The sequence below is a fragment of the Canis lupus genome, chromosome 29, assembly GCF_048164855.1.
Source record: "Canis lupus baileyi chromosome 29, mCanLup2.hap1, whole genome shotgun sequence".
Classification (NCBI taxonomy): Eukaryota; Metazoa; Chordata; class Mammalia; order Carnivora; family Canidae; genus Canis; species Canis lupus.
This window is the reverse complement of record NC_132866.1, coordinates 8,841,676-8,865,956: the sequence shown is the minus strand read 5'-3', so window position 1 is coordinate 8,865,956 and position 24,281 is coordinate 8,841,676. Positions and strand designations below refer to the sequence as shown.

The following is a 24,281-nucleotide window of genomic DNA, read 5'->3' as shown; positions in this document are numbered from 1 at the left end:
GGTTTTAAGTTATTCTCTGGTATTGATCTTTTCATCCAATGGAATTGCTGTTAAAAGAAATGTTAAAGAAATACCTTGGCAAATTATTTGTGTAGCTTACACACTGTTCAGCATATGTTCTTTCCCATTGTGTGTCTTGAATGGCTGACAGAGGGAATGAATACTTTTACATGCTCACAGCCACTGACTTCTCAATCCTTCTCCCTACAGAGAACACAGAGGAATCATTGCCAACACCCCAAGGTAGGAAGTATTTTCAAGCTGAATTTGCAGTATTTGTCCTTTCTTTTTTTTTTAAGATTTTTAAAAATTTTTTATTCATGAGAGAGACAGAGAGAGAAGCAGAGACACAGGCAGAGGGAGAAGCAGGCTTAATGCAGGGAGCCTGATGTAGGACTCAATCCCGGGTCTCCAGGATCACGCCCTGGGCTGAAGGCGGCGCTAAACTGCTGAGCCACCCGGGCTGCCCATATTTGTCCTTTTTTTTTTATAATAAATTTATTTTTTTTATTAGTGTTCAATTTACCAACATACAGAATAACACCCAGTGCTCATCCCACCAATTGCACCCCTCAGTGCTCACCACCCATTCACCCCCACCCCCGCTCCCCTCCCCTTCCACCACCCCTAGTTCGTTTCCCAGAGTTAGGAGTCTTTATGTTCTGTCTCCCTTTCTGATATTTCCCACACATTTCTTCTCCCTTATATTCCCTTTCACTATTATTTATATTCCTCAAATGAATGAGAACATATAATGTATTATGCTGAGTGAAGTAAGTCAATCAGAGAAGGACAAACATTATTTGTCCTTTCTTAATGCAAATTTTCCTTTTGGTTTAAAACCAGAAGATTTTTTGTTGGGATAGCTGAATCAAATTTGCAGGGAGCAACCTATTGCATAATTTGCACATAAACTATCAGTTTATCAGTATACTAGGAAACTTGTGAGTTCTGAAACTATTAGACCCAGTGGAAACATGTTCAAGATAGGCCCGTGTACCGGCCCAGGTAGGCCTTGAGATGAGGGAAGGACAATGGGTTTGGCAACAGGAGGTTTAAGTTCCATCTCTGATCCTTACTTAGTATATGACCTTGGGCAAGCCACTCAGTCTCTTTCTTTTTTTAGAAAATGGGATAAAAACACTTCACAGAGCTCCATTTAGGTTAAAATGAGGTCATGTACTTGGAATGAAAACAAAAGCTATTTTTTTTTATTGATTGTTAAGGATATCCAGGCACTTTTCTAAGACCTAATTTTTTTATTCTCTGATTCGGGAATCAACAAACTTTCTGTAATGGTCAGATAGTAAATCTTCTAGGCTTTGTGGCACAGATGGTCACTGCTGCATTTCACCTCTGCTGCTAGAGCATGAAAGCAGCAGTCATCACAGCCTGCAAGCAGCTGGGCATACCTGTGTTCCAAAAAAACTTATTTACAGAAACAGGCACCGGGCTGGATTTGAACTACAAGCTTCAGTGTCCACTGTAAATTTACGAGAGCAGGAGCTCTGGCAAGTTTATGTCAGAGCGAAGGACAGTTCCTGGCACATAATAGTTTCTGAATAAATGCCTATTGAATGAAAAAATAATAGACACGTGTTAGCACTCTGCCTCTCCTATAAAATTGGTATTGAAGACAATGTATTAGTCACTAACATGCTCAGTGGTCCTAAAACAAAGGCAATAACTCCCTTTAGGAAGATACCACCTGTCAGGCAATTCTGTCTCTTACAACTTATTAATTAAGTATAATTCCATTATGCACCATGACTTCCATCTCTCTTCAAATTCCAGGAAGTTCAGAGCTTAGTTGAATAAGTGGGTCTAATAATTAGCTGAGAGTTTTGTTGGTTGGTTGGTTATTGGTTGAATTTGTTGTTTGTTTTTCTACTTATTTCTCTTTCATCCATATTGTCACTAAATGTGTATTCTTATTTTTTTTTGGTTTTGATATGCAGATATATGTGTTTTACACCAGTCATTGGAAATCCATAGCAGGGTATATTTACTCAGATTAACAGAAATTAACAGAAAGGGGTCCAGGAAGAACATATGATGCCACTGGGTTCTGTGGGAAGCATGAGCTGAGATGCATGGTCATCCTGCTTCCCAGGATGGGAACCTATTTTCCAGTTGGGAACCACTTCCCTGGACAGGCAGGGGGCCTCACGTTCTAGGAGTGTTGGCTTGCTCTCAACGTGTGGGCATTCTGGGGAGCTAGCATCACGTGTTAAAGCTATTGCCTCTAGAATCTCTTCAAAACAATCAAATCGGCAAACACTTCTGAGGTTTTTATCATGTCCAAAGGACTATATTTTGCCAGAAGTTCACTATCTTTTACATGTTACATTTTAGACCTGTCACATTAAAGATTTGTGGAATATCAGTACGTAGGTAAAGTAAAAGTTATTCCATTTAATTGAATAAAAAAAACACGTCCATTTATTTGTACCAACAGGTGATGGAAATTCAGCAACCATATTATCAGGTAAGAGAACTTTTTTTTTTTTTTTTTTTTTTTTTTGTAAAAGAACATTTTTGTGCTGTTTTCTCCTGGAATATTTCTGATTACCCAACCAAATTCAGAAAAGAAATAAATGAAAGAGTCACTGTTGAGTTGTTTTGCTGAGTGACTTAATATTACCTGCCCCTTACTTGTGAGTATATGGGGAGCTGATTTTCAGGGTGTTGCCCCCAATAGATTCACTAACTTCTAAAAAAGTGAGATTACAGTGCCACTGTTTTTGAATAAACACTAGAGCCATTTTGAACAAAGTATTTTTTAAATTGTCTTTAAGTTTTCATTTTGGTCAGTTGCCCTGAGAATATCCAAAATCTTATAATTTTTATAAATGATACATTTCGAATTTTCTTTGGAGGAAGCATCTCTTGATCACATGTAATATTTGCTTATTGTATGAGTTTCGAATGGCTGCTATAACAAACTGCTACCAATTTAGTGGCATAAACAATGCAAATGTATTATCTTACAGTTCCAGAGGTCAGAAGTTCAAAATAAATCTCATTGAATTAAAGTCATGGTGTCAACCAAGCTGCATTCATCCTGGAGACTCTAGAGGAGGATCTATTTCCTTGCTTTTTTCTAGCTTCTAGAGGCCATCTGTATTCCTCAGCTCATGGCCCCATCCCTCTATCTTCAAAGACAACAGGGTAGTGTCTTCAGATTTCTCTCCGACTCTCTTCTTCTGCCTTTGTTTCCACTTTTAAGAATGCTTATGATTACATGGGGCTCACCTGGATAATAGGGATAATGTCCCTTATCTCAAGACACCTGATTAGCAACCTTAATTCCATCTGCAGCCTTAATTCTCCTTGCCATGTAACATGACATAGGCATAAGGTCCAGGTATTAGGATGTGGACATCTTTGAGGAGGTCAGTATTCGGCCTCCCACACTTAAATACAATTCTGTAGTTGCTACACTCAGTGGCACAGAGATGGACTCATATCTCAGGATGTATGCTGAAATGTGGTGGCCCAGAAAGCAAGCAGAGAAGAAGGGTGTGATAGAAAAGGGGTAGCATCTACCTGAATCAGTACAAAGAGAAAAGCAATGTTGTCACCCACTGTTGTTTCTTCAGGGATATTGTAAGTGGTTCCCAGGGCTATGTAGGGTGCAGAGTCAGGTCTACAAACAGGAGAGGAATATGGGGTCATGTGGATTTGTGGAGAGTTCTCATGCCAGGGCAATACCTACACCAGCCATAGAGCCACATGTCAATAATGAAACAGGCTGGGGAAGGAAATAAGCAGAGCAAGTGAATGTAAGTACCAGGGAGGGGATCCTGAAGGTCCAGACCACCACTCAATTCTTAGGGAGAATATTAAGATCCAATACACAGCATTCTTGTCACAAAACCAAATATCTGCACCTGGACATTAAGTCTGGGAGAGAGGGGATGAGGGGATGCAGTATTGAGCTGAGGCTCCACAGGGCTGAGGGTCAGCAGCAGAGATGTGACCTAGGTGATCACTTATGCAGTGGTCACTTCAGAGTTGAAGCAAAACAACCTTTTGTGAGACCACAGGGAGCCCCTGGCTGGCCACATCGCTAAGTCATCGTAAACAGTTACTTTCTACTACTAACTGATGTTTCTTTATTATAGTTCTACCCGCTCCCAACTCAACTCAGCTCTTTCCTGTGACTGTGGCACATTCAACATCACCCGGTAGGACTCCCCACCCCACCCGCCACCACCACCCTTACTGGATTTAAGGCAACTCCTGTCGTGATAGCCATCCTGCCACCACCACTAGACACTGCTGATATTCTATTTGAGATTGAACAATTTGAGAAAAAAAGATAAGAGGACCCTGAGAGAGTCAGGATTTCATGCTGTTCAGCTTCACTTTATGTTTATTGCCTCTGACATTGCAATCAAAAAACATCATAACACAAGGCTTCTCATTTCCCATGTCTCACAAATGTAAAGAGGAAGAAGAAAAGAGGTTGGGGTATTTGTGCATGTGTGTCAGAGTAAGAGAGTGATGTTACTAAAAATGTCATCCTTCTACCTCTTTTTAAAGATTTTATTTATTTATCCATGAGAGACACACAGAAAGAGGCAGAGACATAGGCAGAGGGAGAAGCAGGCTCCCTGTGGGGAGCCCGATGTGGGACTCGATCCCAGGACTCTGGGATCATGCCCTGAGCCAAAGGCAGACGCTCAACCACTGAGCCATCCAGGTGTCCCACCTTCTACCTTTTGAATTTAAGAAATAAACTACAACATCTGGCCTTATGTTAGGAAAGTGTTCAACCTGGAAAAAACCTCATTTTCCTGTAGCAGCGAGTCACATAAAAAAGGGGCACCTCCTCCTAGTTGTGGGGAATAGTGGTCACAAATTTGGGCCATTTTGTTTTTTCATTGTGCTGATTCATCTCTAACTACTGACATTTCAATTATACCATCAAATAATCCATATTCTGACAATGTTGATGATAACCCTGAATAAGCCCTCATATCTGCACCATCCATGTAGCTACCAATTCCTTGAAATGGGGCTCAGCAGAACTGACACCGGCTGTGCATGTCCAATCCACACTGGGTCTTTCAAAGACATGGTATGATAAAAAGAATATAGAATTGCTCTCACTAACATCTTTGTATTTATTACACGTGGAAATGGTAATATTTTGGATATATTGGGTTAAAGTAAGACATATTACTGATATTAATTTTGCCTGTTTCTTTTTACTTTTTAAAATGGGGCTACCTTGGGTAGCCCGGGGGGCTCAGAGGTTTAGCGCCACCTTCAGCTCAGGGTGTGATCCTGGAGACACGGGATAGAGTCGATGTCGGGCTCCCTGCCTGGAGCCAGCTTCTCCCTCTGCCTGTGTCTCTGCCTCTCTCTCTCTCTCTCTCTGTCTCTCATGAATAAATAAATAAAATCTTTAAAAAATAAATAAAATAAAATGTGGTTACAGAACATTTTAAATTACATATGTGGCCTGCACTTTATTACTATTGGACAGCACTGCCTGATGCCACATCCATCCCCATGACCGCCTGACATGGATTTTCTTATCTAATCTTCCCAACAGCCGGGGAGGGAACTTCTATCACCCCCATTTCTAAATGGGGAAAATTCAACTAGGTTACATATTGTCCCCAAGGTCAATGGAATGATTAATACAGACAATCTGACTTCAGAAACTTAGAGCTTTATCTCTGAACTATCTTAACTCTCTAAACCACTTTAAAATCCTTAAACTACTAAAAGCCTGGCTGGGCTTGCTGCTATTCAGAAACCACGAGGATCTATTTGAGATGAAGGAAGCTAAGAGTAAAAAGATGTGCTAATCTCTGAGCCGGGTCTGCATTTATTTTCTTATTCTTGCACTTCTCTCACACCCACATCTCCATTGCCTTTTGGTGTCTCACTAGGACACCAGTTTCAGCCCCCTGTACGCCTTGTCTGGTCCTTCCCATCCCAAGCTCGCAATGGCACTTCCCTCTTTTAGATTCCCAGCTCTGTAACTGTCCTCACTTTCAGCTCCTATTCCTTTCCTGACTGTTGTATGTGTCTTTTCGTTGCTCCAATGACATGGTCAACCTCTTGGAGCAGAATCCATATGTTTCTCATCCGTGACATTGTCCCTACCTCACCCTTGCACACACAAATACACAGTCCTGAGAGCAATGCCTGCTGTCTGATGGGCTTTCAGTGTTTGTTAAATGTAGAAATCAGTAAATGCTTGGATAAACGAAGCCCATCTGGCTGATCCCAGTTTGCATATCTGTGTCCACTTCCAAATATTAATGAGAGAGAGAGCAAACACATTAAATTCTTAGGTCTCATGTCTAAGTGATAAAGGATTCTTTTGAAACCTGAGTGGCATATTCCATTTGCTTGCTAGTACAACACTCAGAGCCAGGTGGGTTTGGGGTCATTCTTTCCCACCTCCCAACTATGTGTCCCTCACCAGTTTTTCTTTGCCTCTTTGTATTCAGCTTCCTTATTTGAAATGGGAGTGATAACTAAGCATTTCAAAGAGTTATAAGGAGTAAATCAGTGAGTTTGTGTAAAGTACTTGGTGGAAAGATGGTGCAGTCATGCCACCTGAGTGTAGGCTTCAGTACCTTGAGGTATGTCCTGTGGAAAAGCACCATTCAAGGAAGAGGGGTTCTGCTCCATGACTGCTAAGCTGGATAAACAGGGAACAGCATTTTTGCTCTTTGCTTATAATCATGGCCATTTTGTCAAAATTCCTCCCCCAGCACCCGGCACTCCCAACTTACTTTCTATCTCTACAAATTTACCTGTTCTGCATATTTCACATAAATGGAAACATGCAATATGTGGTCTTTTGTGTCTGGCATAATATCTTCAAGGCTGCTGTTCCCTTTAAAATTCTCTCTGTTAAAAAAAATAATAAAAAAATAAAATAAAATAAAATAAAATAAAATAAAATAAAATTCTCTATGTTGAACGAGCTCATATAGAGCTAATTGAATTTTCCTGAAAATGTGAAGCAAATTTTAAAAAGTATTTCTCTTTCCATTTGATATCAAACATCAGGAGTCATTTTCCTTGTATTGTTTCCCAACTCTCAACTACCACCATCCCAGAAGATATTAACCACTCAACCATATCATCAGGGAGGCCAACAAGCTATGAGTTACAACCACCAAAAATGGGTATGATATCTTGTATTTGCCACTTCCAACATTCGAGCCCATTAGGATGAACTGAAGCTTAGGGCCATGGAAAATTCACTACCAAAGGATCTAGGGACAAAGGATGCCATTGTCAGCTTCAACACCAGATTTTATGCTCCATGAGGACAAAGGTTTTGTCTCTCTTGCTCATCATTGTACCTCTAGCAGCTATCATAGGAGTTGGCACATGATAAGCACCCAACGAAGTTTATTGAATCAATAAAAGAATATGCAAGTGGTGCATGTGTGGACAGACTATTTAACCCCTCTTGGAGTAACTTTGGTCTTGGCTAAGAACCATTCTGCTAGTCAGTGCAGAGTGTAGAGTAGAGACAAATCCCTCTGCTCAAGGACACAGGCATAATTCTGGAAAATGCCAATAACCCCTACTTGTACTAATATCCCTTCTCAGATAGAAGTATTAGTATTTCACAGGTGAGCAAACTATGCAGCCAAATGAAGCCAAATCTTTCTAAAAATATTTTTTCAGCCTCAGCAGATAATGAAAAGTTACCAACTATCATATCAGGTAGGACAACGATTTTATCACCAGGTCCTCACTATCCAGATGGGAGGTACAAACAGATGGGTCGTGCCATTAGGTTATATGATGTCCTATGTGGGGTCATCCAAGATAATTGGCAACCTTATAAATACAATCCTTTTAAAACTTTTGCTCAATTCATCAATGACTTACTTTACTACTGTGGAGCACCTTATACAGACCTGGAGTTGATGTAGGGCTAAAGAAAGTGAGGCATTTGAGGGCAGCAGGATCACATTTAGGAGCTTTCTATCAGCAGCCTGAACTTGACTTCCACCTCATTAGAAAGTCATTTTTCATGACTGTGTGGCTAGTCCAGATGTTTTGGAAAGGTGTGGCATACCCGGTGGCTCTTCACCAGTTGAATCCTTTTCTGGCATGTTGTCCTGTGTCTGTCTCAAGAAAAGAAGTTTCAGTTATTTTTTTAGTAGGCATTCAACAATTCTTTTAATTTAAAGTCAATTAATCAACATAATCTGTATTACTAGTTTCAGAGGTAGAGTTCCGTGATTCATCAGTTGCATATAACACCCAATGCTCATTACATCAAGTCTTCCTTAATGCCCATCACTCAGTTATCCCATTCCTCCAGCCACCTCTCATCCAGCATGCCTCAGTTTGTTTCCTATAGTTCAGAGTTTTGGATCTAATCACTGTTTCCATGCTGTTCCAGGTCTACCTGTGGTTGACTCACTGTCTTCCAGCCGCAGAGCCAGTGTTCCTTGGCCCAGCCCATCAGGTCTGCAGCTTTCCCCACAGGATGCACTAGTGCCCTTGAAGACTGCAGGGGGTCACTACGATGGGATTGGGTGGTGAGAAGGAGAAGGAGCCTGGTGGCTGCAGTTAGAGGCCTCAGAGGTGCCCAGGAAAGACTAGTGAAAGGAAGAAAGATCACAGGCTCCAGGACAGGTCTGGGCCTCCCATCACTTTGGCACCTGATCATTCTCACTCTCCTCCTGTTCTAGCAAAGCATTATAAAGTTCGGAAAAAGTGCATAGGACAGTGATGTACTCACTAAGCAGTATTTTCCTAAAATGCTCTTATACTTGTGGAGTAATCACAAGATTCCCCTTAATTTGTAAGCAAGGCAGATAGGATGAGTTCAAGAGGGAAGTTTCAAAAGCTTCACTTAATTTTGGTTTCCACAGAAGACTGGCCCACACTGAGGCTGGTAAATGGCACCGGAAGATGCTCTGGACGGGTGGAAGTTTTCTACCAGGGCACCTGGGGGTCTGTGTGTGGTGGCAGCTGGGATCTGAAGGAGGTGCACGTTGTGTGCAGGCAGCTTGGGTGTGGCCAGGCAGTGTCTGCCCCCTTGGGGACTCACTTTGGCCCAGGCTCTGGAAACATTCTCTTGGACAATGTGCACTGCAGTGGTGAGGAGAGCCACTTGGCCCTGTGTGATCACGATGCCTGGTTCACTCACAACTGTGGTCACGAGGAGGATGCTGGAGCCATCTGCTTAGGTAAGGGGTCTTTGTGCGTTCTGAATGACTCTGAATAGAATGCGTTATTACTGCAACTGAGCAATGAGCCAGCGGCCCCATCCAGTGAGGGTGATGGTTTCCTCTTTTTACACTAACAGGTTCTCTGACGACAAGCCCCTCCCCTCCAGGTAAGACTGATTTGAGCCATTTCTAAACCCATTCTTAGTTCTAGTTCTGGGTGGCTAATATTTAAATGTATGATAGAAGTGGAATGAAATGACCCTGCTAAATCAAGCTGAGAGCAGTTTATAGAAGTTGGTTTGATTGGTCCAGATCGCTTGAAGCCTAAAAGGTTTTCCCAGTCTATAGTCAATCCACCATAACACAGAGAACTCAGAACATGGGCATGTGGTTCTTTTTTTTTTTTTTAATTTATTTATGATAGTCACACAGAAAGAGAGAGAGAGAGAGAGAGAGAGAGGCAGAGACATAGGCAGAGGGAGAAGCAGGCTCCATGCCGGGAGCCCGACGTGGGATTCAATCCCAGGTCTCCAGGATCACGCCCTGGTCCAAAGGCAGGCGCCAAACCGCTGTGCCACCCAGGGATCCCGGCATGTGGTTCTGACCTTGCTCTCATGCACTTAGGCTCTCCTTGATGAAACCTGCTAATCTTGGCTGGAATGATCCTTCTTCTGCACAGCTGCCTGAGGGTAAACCCAGGCACCATTTAGGGTGCAGCTTGGTGGAGAGCTCAACAGTGAGGAGCAATATCAGCAAAGAAGGAGTTCAGCAATCAGTTAACTACCCAATAACTCAGGTGCAGGAATCTTCCTAAATCAGAGTGAAATTACCAGGCAGCTACAGGCAAGACAGGACTCTTATGGGGCCATTGAAGGACTGTGATTAATGGTCATTGACCTAGGATAGTTTTCTCTTTTTTTTTTTTAAGATTTTTAAAATTTATTTACTCATGAGAGACACAGAGATAGAGGAAGAGACACAGGCAGAGGGAGAAGCAGGCTCCCTGCGGGGAGCCTGATGCAAGACTCAATCCCAGGACCGGGGGTCAGGACCTGAGCCAAAGGCAGATGCTCAACCACACTAAGCCACCCAGGTTCCTCCTAGGATAGTTTTCTATGACTATGCCCATCAGTCACCACAAACGATTTATTTAAGAGAAAATTGCCATTTACTTTCCAGAGTAATTAAATCAGAAAATCATCCCTCTGGAGTCTGTGGGACCTGATCCTTTCTAACACATGAAGAAATGACATCAGTTAAAAATTTATGCTTATGTGTTTTAGAGTACCTCTGACAGTAGGAAAAACCCTGGGGTCATTGCAATCATTTCTTTTTCATCCTAATGCAGTTCATGTTTTACTTTATTGTGTATCAGAATTACCCAAAGGGCTTACTAAAACACAGATTGCTTGACCACACCCCCAGAGCTTCTGCTTCAATGGGTCTAGGGTGGAGTATGAGAATTTGCATTTCCAACAAGTCCAGAATGCTTATGCTGGTCTGGGGACCACACTTTGAAAACCACTGCCTTAAAAGAAATAAGGACTCTTTCTTAACCTAATAAACAGAAGCAGAATTACTATCATCTTCATCATCATCATTCTCAACATCGTCATCATCATCATCATCGGCACCATTGTCATTGTCCTCGTTGTCATCATCACCATCATCACCATTGTCATCATCATCACCACCATTGTCATCATCACCATCATCACCATTGTTGTCATCTCCACCATTGTCATCATCATCGTCATCACCATCATCGCCATTGTCACCATCATCACCTTTGTCACTGCCATCATTGCTGTCATCATCACCATTATCATCACCATCATCACCATTGTTATCATCATCATCACCAATGTCACCATCATCACCTTTATCATTGCCATCATCATTGTCATCATCACCATTATCATTGTCATCATCACCAGCATCACCATCATCACCTTCCTCAATGCCATCATTATCCACATCCTTGTTACCAGCACCAGCACCATCACTATTACCAGAAAAAACTATTCTATCTAGTAAGTCAAACTTCATATTTATGAATCACTTCTCTAGTTATTTTTAGTTTGTGTACTTTTTAATGGTTATGTTATGGTAATTTTTCAATTTGTTCATTTCTTTGTTTATAATGCTCTTTCCTGTTCATTATCAGATTTGATTCCCAGTTTTACAGATCAGGAAACAGATGTTCCTTTGTAATATGTGGTGAAGTAAGAATTAGATCCCAGGTTAGAACAATCCTGTCTGTGGGCTGGAAATTCACTAAAGCCCTTTAGAACTGGCTTTTATATTTCACCAAGAAATACTAGAAATTGGTTTGGCATGTTAGAAAACTTTCCCTTTTCTCAGCTTTAGTTGTGTGCCTATGGGGGCTATTCATCACTAATCCATGTTTTCTTTTCATTGTAGCTGCTGAAATGACAATGGCATCCATTACCTCTGAGGAAGAGCAAACACCAATAGGTACCTGAAAATGCAGCTTTTTTTTAGTTTATACTGAAGCCTTATATCTTATAATTTATTCAAGTTTACAAGTTATTTTGTATTTCTAGAAATAAGAATAATAATGGAAAATTAATAGCAAACATTGCCAAGAGTCTCCAGTCTCTACCAGAATCCTTGACATAAAGATGTTTCTGAGAATATGTTCCCAGAACTACTAGATCAACAACAAGATGAATTGTACACACACACACACACACACACACACACACACTCTATGGCATGATGAATTTAGGAAACACTATGTTAAACAAACTAAACAGATTTCTTTACTACAGAATGTCTAGGAACCTTTAATATACAATTAATCCTATAAAATCCCCACTAGAAATCATAGCAGGCCATGCTCATGAAATATATTTGATCCAAATCCCTTTTCTTTATGTATCATCTCTTAGGAAGTTTTCTGCATAATATCAGTAAGGAAAATGTAAAATCCAGGTATTGGGGATTAATACATATGCTACCACAATATTCTAATCAAATTAAAATGTGGGGCACATGGCTGGCTCAGTCAGTGGAGCATGCAACTCTTGATCTTGGGGTTGTGAGTTCGAGCCCCACTTCAGGTGTAGAGATTACTTAAAAAGAAAATCCTATTTAAAAATTAAAACACCTGTTCCCTCATGTTCCTGAATGTCTGAATTCAAGGTTGCTATCCTCCAATACCTGTGCTTCCTAAGAGGAGCTCTCCCCACTCCCCCTCCATGCATTTCTCAAGGTAGCATCCCCTGGTCTCCACAAGAAAACATATCCTGTACATTTGTGACTTTTCTGTTGACATCCCTCATAACCCACCTCATATTACAGTTACTTGTATGCTTATTCTAGCTTCTGAGTGAATTATAAGCCCTTTAAATGCAGGCACTCAATCTCAGCTTCTTTGTATTAAGTAAGTATTTGTTATTAATGGTGGCACACAGCATTATTAATTTGCAGAGGCTGAATTTATGGCCTTGAGGTCTCCTAAAGTATGATGTTCTTAAGTTTATCTTCTGTTTCTTAAGGATTTATTTCCACTGAGCCAAGGATTCAAGGATAAGTTTACCATGAATATCTAACACATGTCTAAAAAGCTAAATGATTTTATTTGATGGTAATGATGGTGACTTGCTTAGATGAATCAAAAGAAAGAAAACAAAAGTTCCAGAAGGGTCTTATAATGGGTCCTTCCAACAGTGTGCTTGCTTTCTTCTTCCTTCTTGACTGATTGATGGTGACCTAGCTTTGTGGTTCCTCCTAGCTGACAATTTCTCAGAGCTCTCACTGATCACAGTCCCCAAGGACTTGACGCCACCTCCTCCACCTACAGGTATGAGAAGCTGTTCCTGAGAAATTAATGGATGATGGAAAACATGGAGAGAGGCATTTCTCCAAGCTGGGGAGAAACCACAGGCAGAGTTAAAGGGAAAGTTGGCCCACTTACAAGTTATAGCATTTAGAGCAATTTTCTTGATCATTTTTCACCTTTTCTTTTTCTTAACTTCTTCATCTGTAAGATAGAAACCCATGCCCTACACATGGGTTTGTAAAAGATTAAGAAAGGAATGTTTAAATTAGTGGTTGCCTAAGGCTCTGGCACTTAACATACAAACAACAAATGTTAGTTTCTGTCTCAATTTCCTTTACAGAGTATAACCATAAAAAAGATTATGGGGCCAAAGGCACCAAGTTGCTGCAAGACTAATGCAGTCTGGCCAAAAAGGGGTCTATTTAGCCATGACCTGCATATGGATAGTATAGTTTCCTATTTCATTGATGTATTGACATCTCAGATTTCTACCCTATTCATTGCAGAGGAATAACATATAGATAAAATGATTAGGAGGATTTAAGAATTCTGGAAAATTCTTAAAGAGAGTTTCATATATTGAGAGAGGGGTTCAGTAAAGACTCATGGAAAGGATTTGAAATTTAAGGTTGTTCTACCTATTATTGTGTGGGTACATGGGGACTGTGCGGTCTTGCATATGTATTAATTAGGATATGACCCATCAAGGAATGCAAAGGATGAAGCAAACCTTCCAGAGTTGGGAAGGCAAGTCCTCCAGTGTTCTTCCTCCATGTGCCTCCCCAGGAGCCTGGATGGCCCTGAGGTTGGTGAACGGCACAGGAAGGTGCTCAGGCCGAGTGGAGGTTCTCATCCAGGGCACATGGGGGACCGTGTGTGATGACCTCTGGGACTTGGCTGAGGCCACGGTTGTGTGCCACCAGCTGCAGTGTGGCCAGGCCAGGGAGGCCCCCACAGGTGCCCACTTCGGGGCAGGCTCTGGGAAGATCGTTCTGGATGACGTGCAGTGTATAGGCAGTGAGAGCCACCTGGGGCAGTGTGTGCACAGGGGTGAGGCTGGGCACAACTGCGGGCACCTGGAGGATGCCGGCGTCATCTGTGCAGGTGAGAGGCTATCATTCCCATGTATTGAACAAGCCCCATATGGTAAGCCTTATTATTAGAAGCCATGCTGATGCCATTCAATCTTCAGGTACTGATGGTCCACCAGCCCCCAGTGCCAGCCCAGGGTCTGAAGCCCCTTCCTCAGTGTACACACTCATAGGTGAGTCATCTTTGCTTGCTGCATTTGGTTTGGTTCTACTCACCCTCTAGAAGACACTTCCTACATCTACACTCTGGTTGTGGTACTGAGAGATGGCAAAGCCACCTGACTCCTCTTTAATGTGCAAACACTGTGCACCTAAGAATAAGGAGGGGCAGGACTTTTACAAAACAAGATGCTTATCCTACACCTGAGATTCTCAAAATGTTCCTTTTCTGTTTGTCAGAAACAGGTATTACTGAGAAATCCAAATTCCACTGCTTTGGGAGTTCAATCCATTGCTATCTAATCAATTTAAAAAGGACCCAAAAGTGTCGCTGAGTGGCTGGGTGGGTTAGGCGTCCAACTGTTGATTTCAGCTCAGGTTATGATCTCAGGGTCATGGGATTGAGCCCCATGTCGGGCTCAGCACTGAGCATGGAGCCTGCTTGGGATTTTCTCTCTCCCTCTCCCACTGCCCCTCTCCTGCCAATCTTGGGCATGTTCTCTCTCTCTCTCTCTCTCTCTCTCTTTCTCTTTCTCAAAAATAAAACAAAACAAAAAACAACAAAACTAAAAAAGGACCCAAAGAGGTTAAAAGTACTACAAAAATCAAATTATTCCCAGCACATCTGACTACCTATCAGATGCTGGCAATGAGGTGAACTCACTTAAATAGGTGTCTGTAGAACCTACAAGGATGGGGAAGGCTGAAGAGCTCCCAATGCTGAGGCATCTGCTGTGGGCACTGTTCCTCCAGCATCTGACCTATGCTGGGTCTCCATCTACTCTGGCAGCAGCCATGGCACCTGCGGTTTTATTATTGAAAGTTAAGGTTAGCTCCACTAACTCCACTTTGCCAATGAACCCTGGAACCACAAATCCTCTCTCCACATTAAGTATCCCATTTGCTGGATTATGGCTCCCTGACATTTTAAACTCTGATTTGGCCCAATTGACCCCATAATGTTATGGCGGTAAGGTCATTTGGACTGATGTTTGATGAGGCAAAATGAGAAACAAGAGTGGCTCAAAATCACACATGACATAGGTTACACGGAATGTAGATGAGTTGGCCAAACACCTAGGGCAAGCCTAAAAAGTCCAGTCATTGATACAAATCCCTTGTCCTCATGATTGCACAGGGCTGGTGGCTTCCTAAAAGAGAAAGAAGGGAGATGGCAATGGAGAGAGCCAGAAATGGACTCATGGGCATTATGAGAGCTACAGTGTATAGGCCATGGGCAATATTCCAAACTCTCATCTTATAAACTGAAGAACTAAGGGTCAAGATCATGCAGAATGAGGGCTTCCCTGCCCAATACTTTGTGGGGGAAGCCACTGGAAGATTCTATGCCAGATTTTCAGAACGTTCTCATTGTAAGCATTTTCTTCTCCTCCGTGGGGTTAATGGCTCTTGGTCACAAGTGATGTTCTTGTTTGTACCCATTTACAGGTGATGCACTGTCAGCTACCATAGCCAGGACAGGCCCTTCTACCCTTCACTCTACACTCACACCAGCAGGTAACGCCTCTCTGTGACTTGCCTTGTGTTGTGTTCCATGTTTTCTGAGCGTCTAGCCTGTGCCATGCACAGAAATATGTGCCTTCACAATATTGTCCCTCCACAATAACCATAAAGGAAGATGTGATCTCCCACATTTCATAAATGCATACACAGAGGCTCAGAAAAGGCACATGAACAGAAGACACTGTGTGACACTAGAGTTAAACAACCATACCTGGTGAAGGTTGGATCACCCAGACACGCCCAACCACAAGGATCGTGTTGGTTTTGCCTTGTTTTTCTTGATGATATGGATCAAAGTTACCCCTGGGGTTACTAGAGGAGGAAGGTGTGAACAAGGCCTAACTGCTCATCTCAAGATGATCTGAGTAAATCATATGGAAACGTGATATGTTAAGTATATGATTAGGCTGAGTATGACAGAGAATTTCCAGTAATAGAAGATATGAAAGATAACATGTTAACTGGTCATTTGGGGGCAGCCCCGGTGCCACCTTCAGCCCAGGGTGTGGTCCTGGAGACCCAGGATCGAGTCCCACGTCGGGCTCCCTGCATGAAGCCTGCGTCTCCCTCTGCCTGTGTCTCTGCCTCTCTCTCCCCCTCTCTCTCTCTCTCTCTCTTTCGAATAAATAAATAAAATCTCAAAAAAAAAAAACTAGTCATTTGGATTGTCCATTTTCCCTGCATGCTCCAGTTGAGCAACACTGATCTCCCAGTTGTATCTAGGCCTTCTCCGTAGCTTATAAACTAATGCCTCCTTGCCTTCAAGGCAGAACTAACATTTCCATAAGCTGTATCTCTGATATGAACAACATCCCCAGGGAATCAAAAAACAATTCCTTTGAAAATCACCTGGGAATATTTACTTCCAGGTCTATTGGGCTTCATTCACTGCAGAAGACAAGTTCTCTCAATAGGAACAAATAGAAAAGCCAAGTCAAGTGAGGAAGCTATGAAGGCTGTTTCTTTACTATATAGGTGATGAAGTTTATGTGACCAAGAAGCAGCATTTTAGAAAACTTGAGCTATTATCACCTAGCGCCATACCTCAAATATAGGAAATCTCCCTGACTTTAGAGAGCTAGCTCTCCAATATCTCTCTTCCTCCACGTGCCTCTCCAGGAGCCTGGATGGCTGTGAGGCTGGTGAATGGCACAGAAAGGTGCTCAGGCCGAGTGGAGGTTCTCATCCAGGGCACATGGGGGACCGTGTGTGATGACCTCTGGGACTTGGCCGAGGCCACAGTCGTGTGCCACCAGCTGCAGTGTGGCCAGGCCAGGGCAGCCCCCACAGGTGCCCACTTCGGGGCAGGCTCTGGGAAGATCGTTCTGGATGACGTGCAGTGTGTGGGTAGTGAGAGCCACCTGGGGCAGTGTGTGCACAGCGGTGAGGCCGGGCACAACTGCGGACACTTGGAGGATGCTGGTGTTGTCTGTACAGGTAGATGGCTATTTTTAACACAACATCAGTTCTTTGTCTGCCTTCAGACATTTATCAAAAATTATTTTAAGATCTTTTATGTTATAAATAACACCAGAGACCTTAGCATGTGTATTTCTTCTGGCAATCAGGTGCTGATAATTCACCAGGTCCCACTCCAAATACAGAGACTGACACTGCCACCCCGTCATCTACACTGTCAGGTCAGTCCATTCTTTGCTCAGTTTTATTTATTTATTTATTTATTTATTTATTTATTTATTTATTTTTGGAGTTCAATTTGCCAACATATAGCATAACACCCATTGCTCATCCTGTCAAGTGCCCCCTCAGTGCCCATCACCCAGTCACCCCCACCCCCTGCCCACCTCCCTTTCTACCACCCCTTGTTCGTTTCCCAGAGCTAGGAGTCTCTTATGTTCTATCTCCCTTTCTGATATTTCCCACTCATTTTCTCTCCTTTCTGCTTTATTCCCTTTCACTATTTTTTATATTCCCCAAATAAATGAGACCATATAATGTTTGTCCTTCTCCGATTGACTCATTTCACTCAGCATAATACCCTCCAGTTCCATCCATGTCGAAGCAAATGGTGGGTATTTGTCGTTTCTAATGGCTGAGGAATATTCCATTGGATACATAGACCACAGCTTCTTTATCCATCATCTGTCGATGGGCACCGAGGCTCCTTCCACAGTTTGGCTATTGTGGACATTGCTGCTATAAACATTGGGGTGCAGGTGTCCTGGCGTTTCACTGCATCTGTATCTTTGGGGTAAATCCCCAACAGTGCAATTGCTGGGTCGTAGGGCAGGTCTATTTTTAACTGTTTGAGGAACCTCCACACAGTTTTCCAGAGTGGCTGCACCAGTTCACATTCCCACCAACAGTGTAAGAGGGTTCCCTTTTCTCCGCATCCTCTCCAACATTTGTTGTTTCCTGCCTTGTTAATTTTCCCCATTCTCACTGGTGTGAGGTGGTATCTCATTGTAGTTTTGATTTGTATTTCCCTGATGGCAAGTGATGCAGAGCATTTTCTCATATGCATGTTGGCCATGTCTATGTCTTCCTCTGTGAGATTTCTGTTCATGTCTTTTGCCCATTTCATGATTGGATTGTTTGTTTCTTTGCTGTTGAGTTTAATAAGTTCTTTATAGATCTTGGATACTAGTCCTTTATCTGATACATCATTTGCTCAGTTCTTTTGCTTTGAAGATTTTATTTCCTAGAATGTCTCTTTTTTAAGCCTAGTTAGCAGAGTCTTCACATTGAACAACTTCAGGGGGCATTACCCTCCTAGACTACACTGTGATTTACATCTCCATGTCATCACATGTTACACGTGAATGGTGATTCCTGGGGTTGTGAAGCTCTGTCATCCCGCGCGGTTGAGTCACTTCAGGGTGGAATAATTATCAGTCATTCACATGATATCACATCATACAGAGGGGCACAGAGCAGAAGGGGAATCAACTTTCTTATTGCATCACCTAGACCTCTTAAATAATTCCTGAACTTGCTTAAACAAAGCCTGGGTATTGAGAATATTTATTTGTCTCCAAAGGGTTCAGAGGCTCAATTATAATAAAATCTTTTAATATTGAATTAATTTCTCCCAAGCAATATTTATGGTGATCAAGACATATTTTAAAAACTGCTTATAGGTTCACATATCGGTAGGTATTTGTATGTTCATTATGTAGCATCCTTTTAATTTTAAGAATCTGAAAAGTACAGGAACAAAAAACTGGTTAGAAGAGGACACAATATATAAAAATGAGGCATTCCTCCCTCTGTAGGAATTTGATAGGATAGCAGTGAAGCCTATTTCCTTAAGTACAGGATACATAGGAGTCATAATAAAATGGTTGATAGTGAAATTCTCACTGGCAGTAGCCACACACTCACAGAGTCCCCTTTTTTACTCTGATTGGAACTGAGTCTTAGAGGCTTCACTACTAGGAGTAAAACTTCTTGTGTGCTTTTGACATTCTAAGACCAATTCTACTTTACTCCATGGACAATGGCCCATATGTCCAACTAAAAAAAATAAGTCAGTTATGTGATTGTTTTCCTTTTTCTATTCTAGCACATTTTAAATAGCATGTTTGATGATTTAACAACTTCTAGATAGTCTAGATACAAATTATTTAAACAGATGACAATAATGAAGTGGCTAGTCAATTGTTTACATATATAAAATAATACTATGAAGAGTATTAAGCTCTCTGACAAATGTTAAGAATAGCATCATGAACCCCTGGGTATCCCCTACTGAGCTTTATCAAATCCTAATATTTTTCTTTCATTGTTTGAGATCTTTTCTAAAAGAAAATAATACAACAGCACATTAAAAGGATCATACATCACGATCAAGTGATATTTTCACTGAGATGCAAAGACAATCCAACATATACAAATCAATAAATGTGTTATGCCACATTAACACAATTAAAGATTTAAAAAAATAGGTGAAACTGATGAAGGGGATTAAGAATACACTTACTGTGATAAACAATGAGTAATGTACAGAATTGTTGAATCACTATATTATACACTTGAAACTAATATATTACTGTATGTTAATTGTACTGAAATTAACCATTTTAAAAAATAATTACTTTTTTTAAAAAAAGAAAAAGAAATCCCATGATGCAGAAAAAGCATTTAGCACCCTTCCATGTTAAAAATGCTTAATAAAGTATGTATAGAAGAATGTACCTCAACATAATAAAGGCCATACATGACAAGACCATGGCTAACATCATGCATAATGGTGAAAATTTGAAAGCTTTCCCTTAAAGATCAAAAGAAGACAAGGATGCTCACTATTGCCACTTCTATTTAATATAGCACTAGAAGTCCTAACCAGAGCAATTAGACACGAAAAGGAAATAAAAGAAATTCAAATTGGAAAGGAAAAAGCAAGATTCTATTTCCAAATGGCATGATCCTATACGTAGAAAATTCTTTCCACAGAAAAAAATATATATAACTAAAAAAAAATCAGTTAAGTCACAAGATACAGAATCAACAAAAACAAAAAATTAATTGTGCTTCTCTACACTAATAATGAGCCATTCAAAAAGAAAATTAAGAAGACAATCCCATTTTCAATAGCATCAACAAAAACAAAATACTTAGGAATAAGTTTAACCAAAGTGGTGAACGATCTGTACACTGAAAACTACAAAACATTGGCAAATGAGATTAAAAGAAATACTAATAAATATAAAGACATCCCATGTTCATGGATTGGAAGACTTAATATTGTTAAAATATACACCTTAATATATATACAAAGAGATCTACAGACTCAAAGCAATTTCCAATAAAATCCCAACAGCAATGTTTACAGACATAGAAAAAAAAACCCTAAAATTCATATGAAACTACAAAGACCAGAATAGCTAAAGAGATCTAGAGAAAGAACAAAGATGGAGGCATCACACTTCCTGATTTCAAAAAATGTATTATAAACCTACACTATGGTACTGGCATAAAGATAGGCATATCAATCAAAGGAAGAGAATAGAGAACCCAGAAATAAACCCATACATACTTAGTCAACTAATCTTTGATAAGGGTACCAAGAACACACAATAGAAAAAGGACTGTCTCTCCAACAAATGATATTGGGAAAACTGAATATCCATATGCAAAAAAATGAAACTGGACCCCTACCTTATACCATACACAAAAATTAAACTCAAAATAGATTAAAGACTTAAATATACCTGGTGTTATATATACCCGGTGTTATACCTGAAATTATAAAATTCCTAGAAGAAAACATAGGGGAAAGTCTTTTTCACACTAGTCTTGGCAATAACTTCTTCAATATGACACCCAAACCACAGGCAACGAAAACAAAAATAGGGAAGTGGGACTGTATCATCCTGAAAAGTTTCTACATACCAGAAGTAACAATCAACAGAATTAAAAGGCAATCTATGAAATGGAAGAAAATATTTGCAAACCATCTATCTGCTAAGTGGTTAATTTCCAAAATCCATATGGAACTCCTAGAACTTACTAGGGAAAAAATCAAATAGTCAGATTTTAAAAATGGGCAAAAGACTCAAACAGACATTTCTCCAAAGAAGACATAAAAATATTCAACAGATATATGAAAAGTACTCAACAGCACTAAGTATTAGGGAATTGCAAGTCAAAACTACAATAAGATATCACCTCACATCTGTTAGGATGGCTACTGGTTTTTTTTTTTTTTTTAGATTTATTTATTTGAGAGAGAGAGCTCTTGTGCACAAGGGAGATGTGCAGAGGGAGAGGAAGGAGAGAATCTCAAGCAGACTCCATGCTGAGCAGAAAGCCTGATGTCAGGCTCGATCTCATGACCCTGAGGTCATGACCAGAGCTGAAATCAAGAGTCAGACACTTCACTGAACACTTAACTGACTAATTCACCTAGTCATCCCAGGGTGGCTACCATTTTTAAAAAGAGAGATGACAAGTATTGGTGAGGTTGTGGAGAAATTGGGACCTTTGTATGCTGTTAGTAGAAATGTAAAATGGTTCAGCTGCTCTAGAAAGCATCTCAAAGATTTCTTTAAAAATTAAAAAATAGAACTACCATATGGTCTACCAATCCAACTTCTGCTTAACATATCCAAAGAATTGAAATCAGGATCTCAAAGAGATAACTGCACTGCCTTGTTCACTGTAGCACCATTCACAATAGCCAAGATACAGAAAAAAAATCCACGTGTCCATCAACAGATGATCCAATAAAGAACATGTGGTGTATACATACAATGAAATATTATTCAGCCTTAAAAAAAAGAAGGAAATTCTGCCATTTGTAACAACATAGATGAACCTGGAGGACATAATACTAAGTGAAAAAAGCTAGTCACAGAAGGATAAATACTGCATGATTTCACTTATTGAGGTATCTAAACAGTCAAACTCACAGAAGCAGATAATAGAATGGGGAATGTCAGGGGTGGAGGGGGAAACAGGGAGTTTAATGGGTATGAAGTTTCAGTTATGCTAGGTGAATAAATGCTAGAGACCCGTCCTACAACATAAAGCTGATAGTTAACAATACAGTATTGTGCACTTCAAACTTTGTCAAGAGGATACACATTGTGTTAAGTGTTCACACACACACACACAAAAGAGGGGAAAAACACAGAGAAATTCTAGACAGTGCTGGATGTGTCTGTTACCAAGACTCTGGCAATAGTGTCATGAGTGTTTGGATCCCAACAAGCCTTACACATTGAATATGTGCATGGATATCAAGGATATCAAGGATACCTTGAAAAAGCTGTTTTAAAAAGGGAAGCAAAACAGTACTCTATTACCGTTTTTATGAGTTAATAAGACGAAACCAGGGCTGCCTTAATACCCTATGGAAGCCTCACATGGCTTAGGCTACTGAGAGCCCAGGTAAAGCCCCCCACAAATCTAAATGGACACTGTTCAGCCATTTTATTAACTGTGTGTCCCTGTAGCAGAACACAGCTGGATTGCTCCTCAACAGAAAAGGGGAAAAAAATCCACAATTGGTTCTGTGGACACTTAGTGACATGGAGTGTACTAAGGGCAACACTGTCCAGGTTTGAACATTTTCATCCCACAGTGAAGTCTGATATCCAGTGTTCGATGATTGTGGCAGGGAAGGAAGTGGGAATGAAGACCAAAACCCCTAATAGGACAGACTTGTGCCTAACATCCTCTTTGGGCTTGTTGGAAGTTCACTCTCCCGGTGTGGGGTGGGGCAAGTGGACAAGACCTCTCTTTGCTTTACACACACAGGTGAAGTGCTGACAGCAGCCGAGCCCACCGCAGAGCCTGCTACACTTCCTGTGACAACTACTCCAGCAGGTCGGTTGTCATTTGCTCTACAGGGACTAGAGGAAGGGCACCGTGTACTAAACACTGGGCTGGCCCCTTCCCAGACCCGATGCCATGCCAAGGGCTGACCACAGCCTTGGGAGGACTCCTTGCCTGCATAGGAGCAGAGCCAGGAACTGACATTAGTGTTTGACTGTGACCTTCAAGTTGGGTTGGTGTTTGAACCTTGGTCTTTCTGAAGTTGAGATAAGGGGACGTCCCAATTACTGGAGATGCTTCTGTTTGTCCCCACTGACAGGTGATGGATTATTTGCAGCCATAGTCACATCAGAGCCTGCAGCCCTGCTTTCCACCCCTACGCCACCGACAGGTAAGTCCTTGGGAAAATGGGGGAAAGAGAAATGTTTGTGGAACAACCAAAATGTGATAAAACAGAGGATCAGATGTGTTCATAGAACTGACAGTTCATTGAACGCTCACAACAATCTACCAGGGTTATTCTCCTCACAACTCTCATTGTTTCGTGAAATGAGACACAGAAAGGATCATTTCCTAGAGTCGTCCATCTACACCATGATGATGTTAAGATCTGGGCACGTATCAGCCTAACTCCAAACCTATGTGACTACTAGCATTTTGGGTCAAGGAACAGTATGTCCAAAACTGTCTCTGCACTACTGGGAAGACAACATTCTCACAAGTCTAATTGCTGTGGTGGAGGCACATTAAGACCATAGCCAGGAAACTGGGGACTCAACCGTAGGTCATGACTTACTCTGTAGTTTTTAGTACAAAATTCCTAATGGGAAATCTTTCCAATTTATATTTTCCAGTGTGACAGTTAGGCAAAATGTATCCCTTTAGTATACCTAGCACTCTGTATCAGGAATGAGCCCCGATCTGTTCCTTCCTTCCTCACCCTGGTGGACTTGCCTGCACATCTGTGTTACAAAGAGGAAAACCCCATTGTGCCATTTTGGCATCTGAAGATTGGTGTAGCCATTCTGGTGTCTTCTAAAAGGGCATCATGCAGCAGTTACACATGACCTCCTCTGTTTCAGACCCCGGCTTGAGCTGCTTCTTGACATCCCTGGGGTCCTTAGACACTTTTGCCTTCAGGGACCCCTTTCTCCATAAATATATATACATTTAGTTTTATTTTATGACTGCATTGGTATTAAGACAAGTGGAAAGCAGACTATATTGTAGTCCTCTTTTTTTCCTAATTTTGAGAGAAATTAAGATATTTTGGGGGCCTTT

At 41.2% G+C, this 24,281-nt stretch overlaps 1 protein-coding gene across 1 annotated transcript in view; it reads left to right on the top strand.

Moving 5' to 3' along the window:
• Nucleotides 1-24,067, top strand: part of LOC140620502 (scavenger receptor cysteine-rich domain-containing protein DMBT1-like) — a 31,198-nt gene extending 7,131 nt beyond the window's left edge. Inside the window, exons 3-10 of the mRNA XM_072804708.1 lie at nt 8,877-9,194; nt 9,314-9,343; nt 12,937-13,005; nt 13,771-14,088; nt 14,551-14,559; nt 16,881-17,195; nt 23,320-23,391; nt 23,886-24,067. Coding sequence (XP_072660809.1) covers nt 8,877-9,194; nt 9,314-9,343; nt 12,937-13,005; nt 13,771-14,088; nt 14,551-14,559; nt 16,881-17,195; nt 23,320-23,391; nt 23,886-24,067 — 1,313 coding nt within the window. The remainder of the gene's footprint in view (nt 1-8,876; nt 9,195-9,313; nt 9,344-12,936; nt 13,006-13,770; nt 14,089-14,550; nt 14,560-16,880; nt 17,196-23,319; nt 23,392-23,885) is intronic.
• Nucleotides 24,068-24,281: the final 214 nt, after the last annotated feature.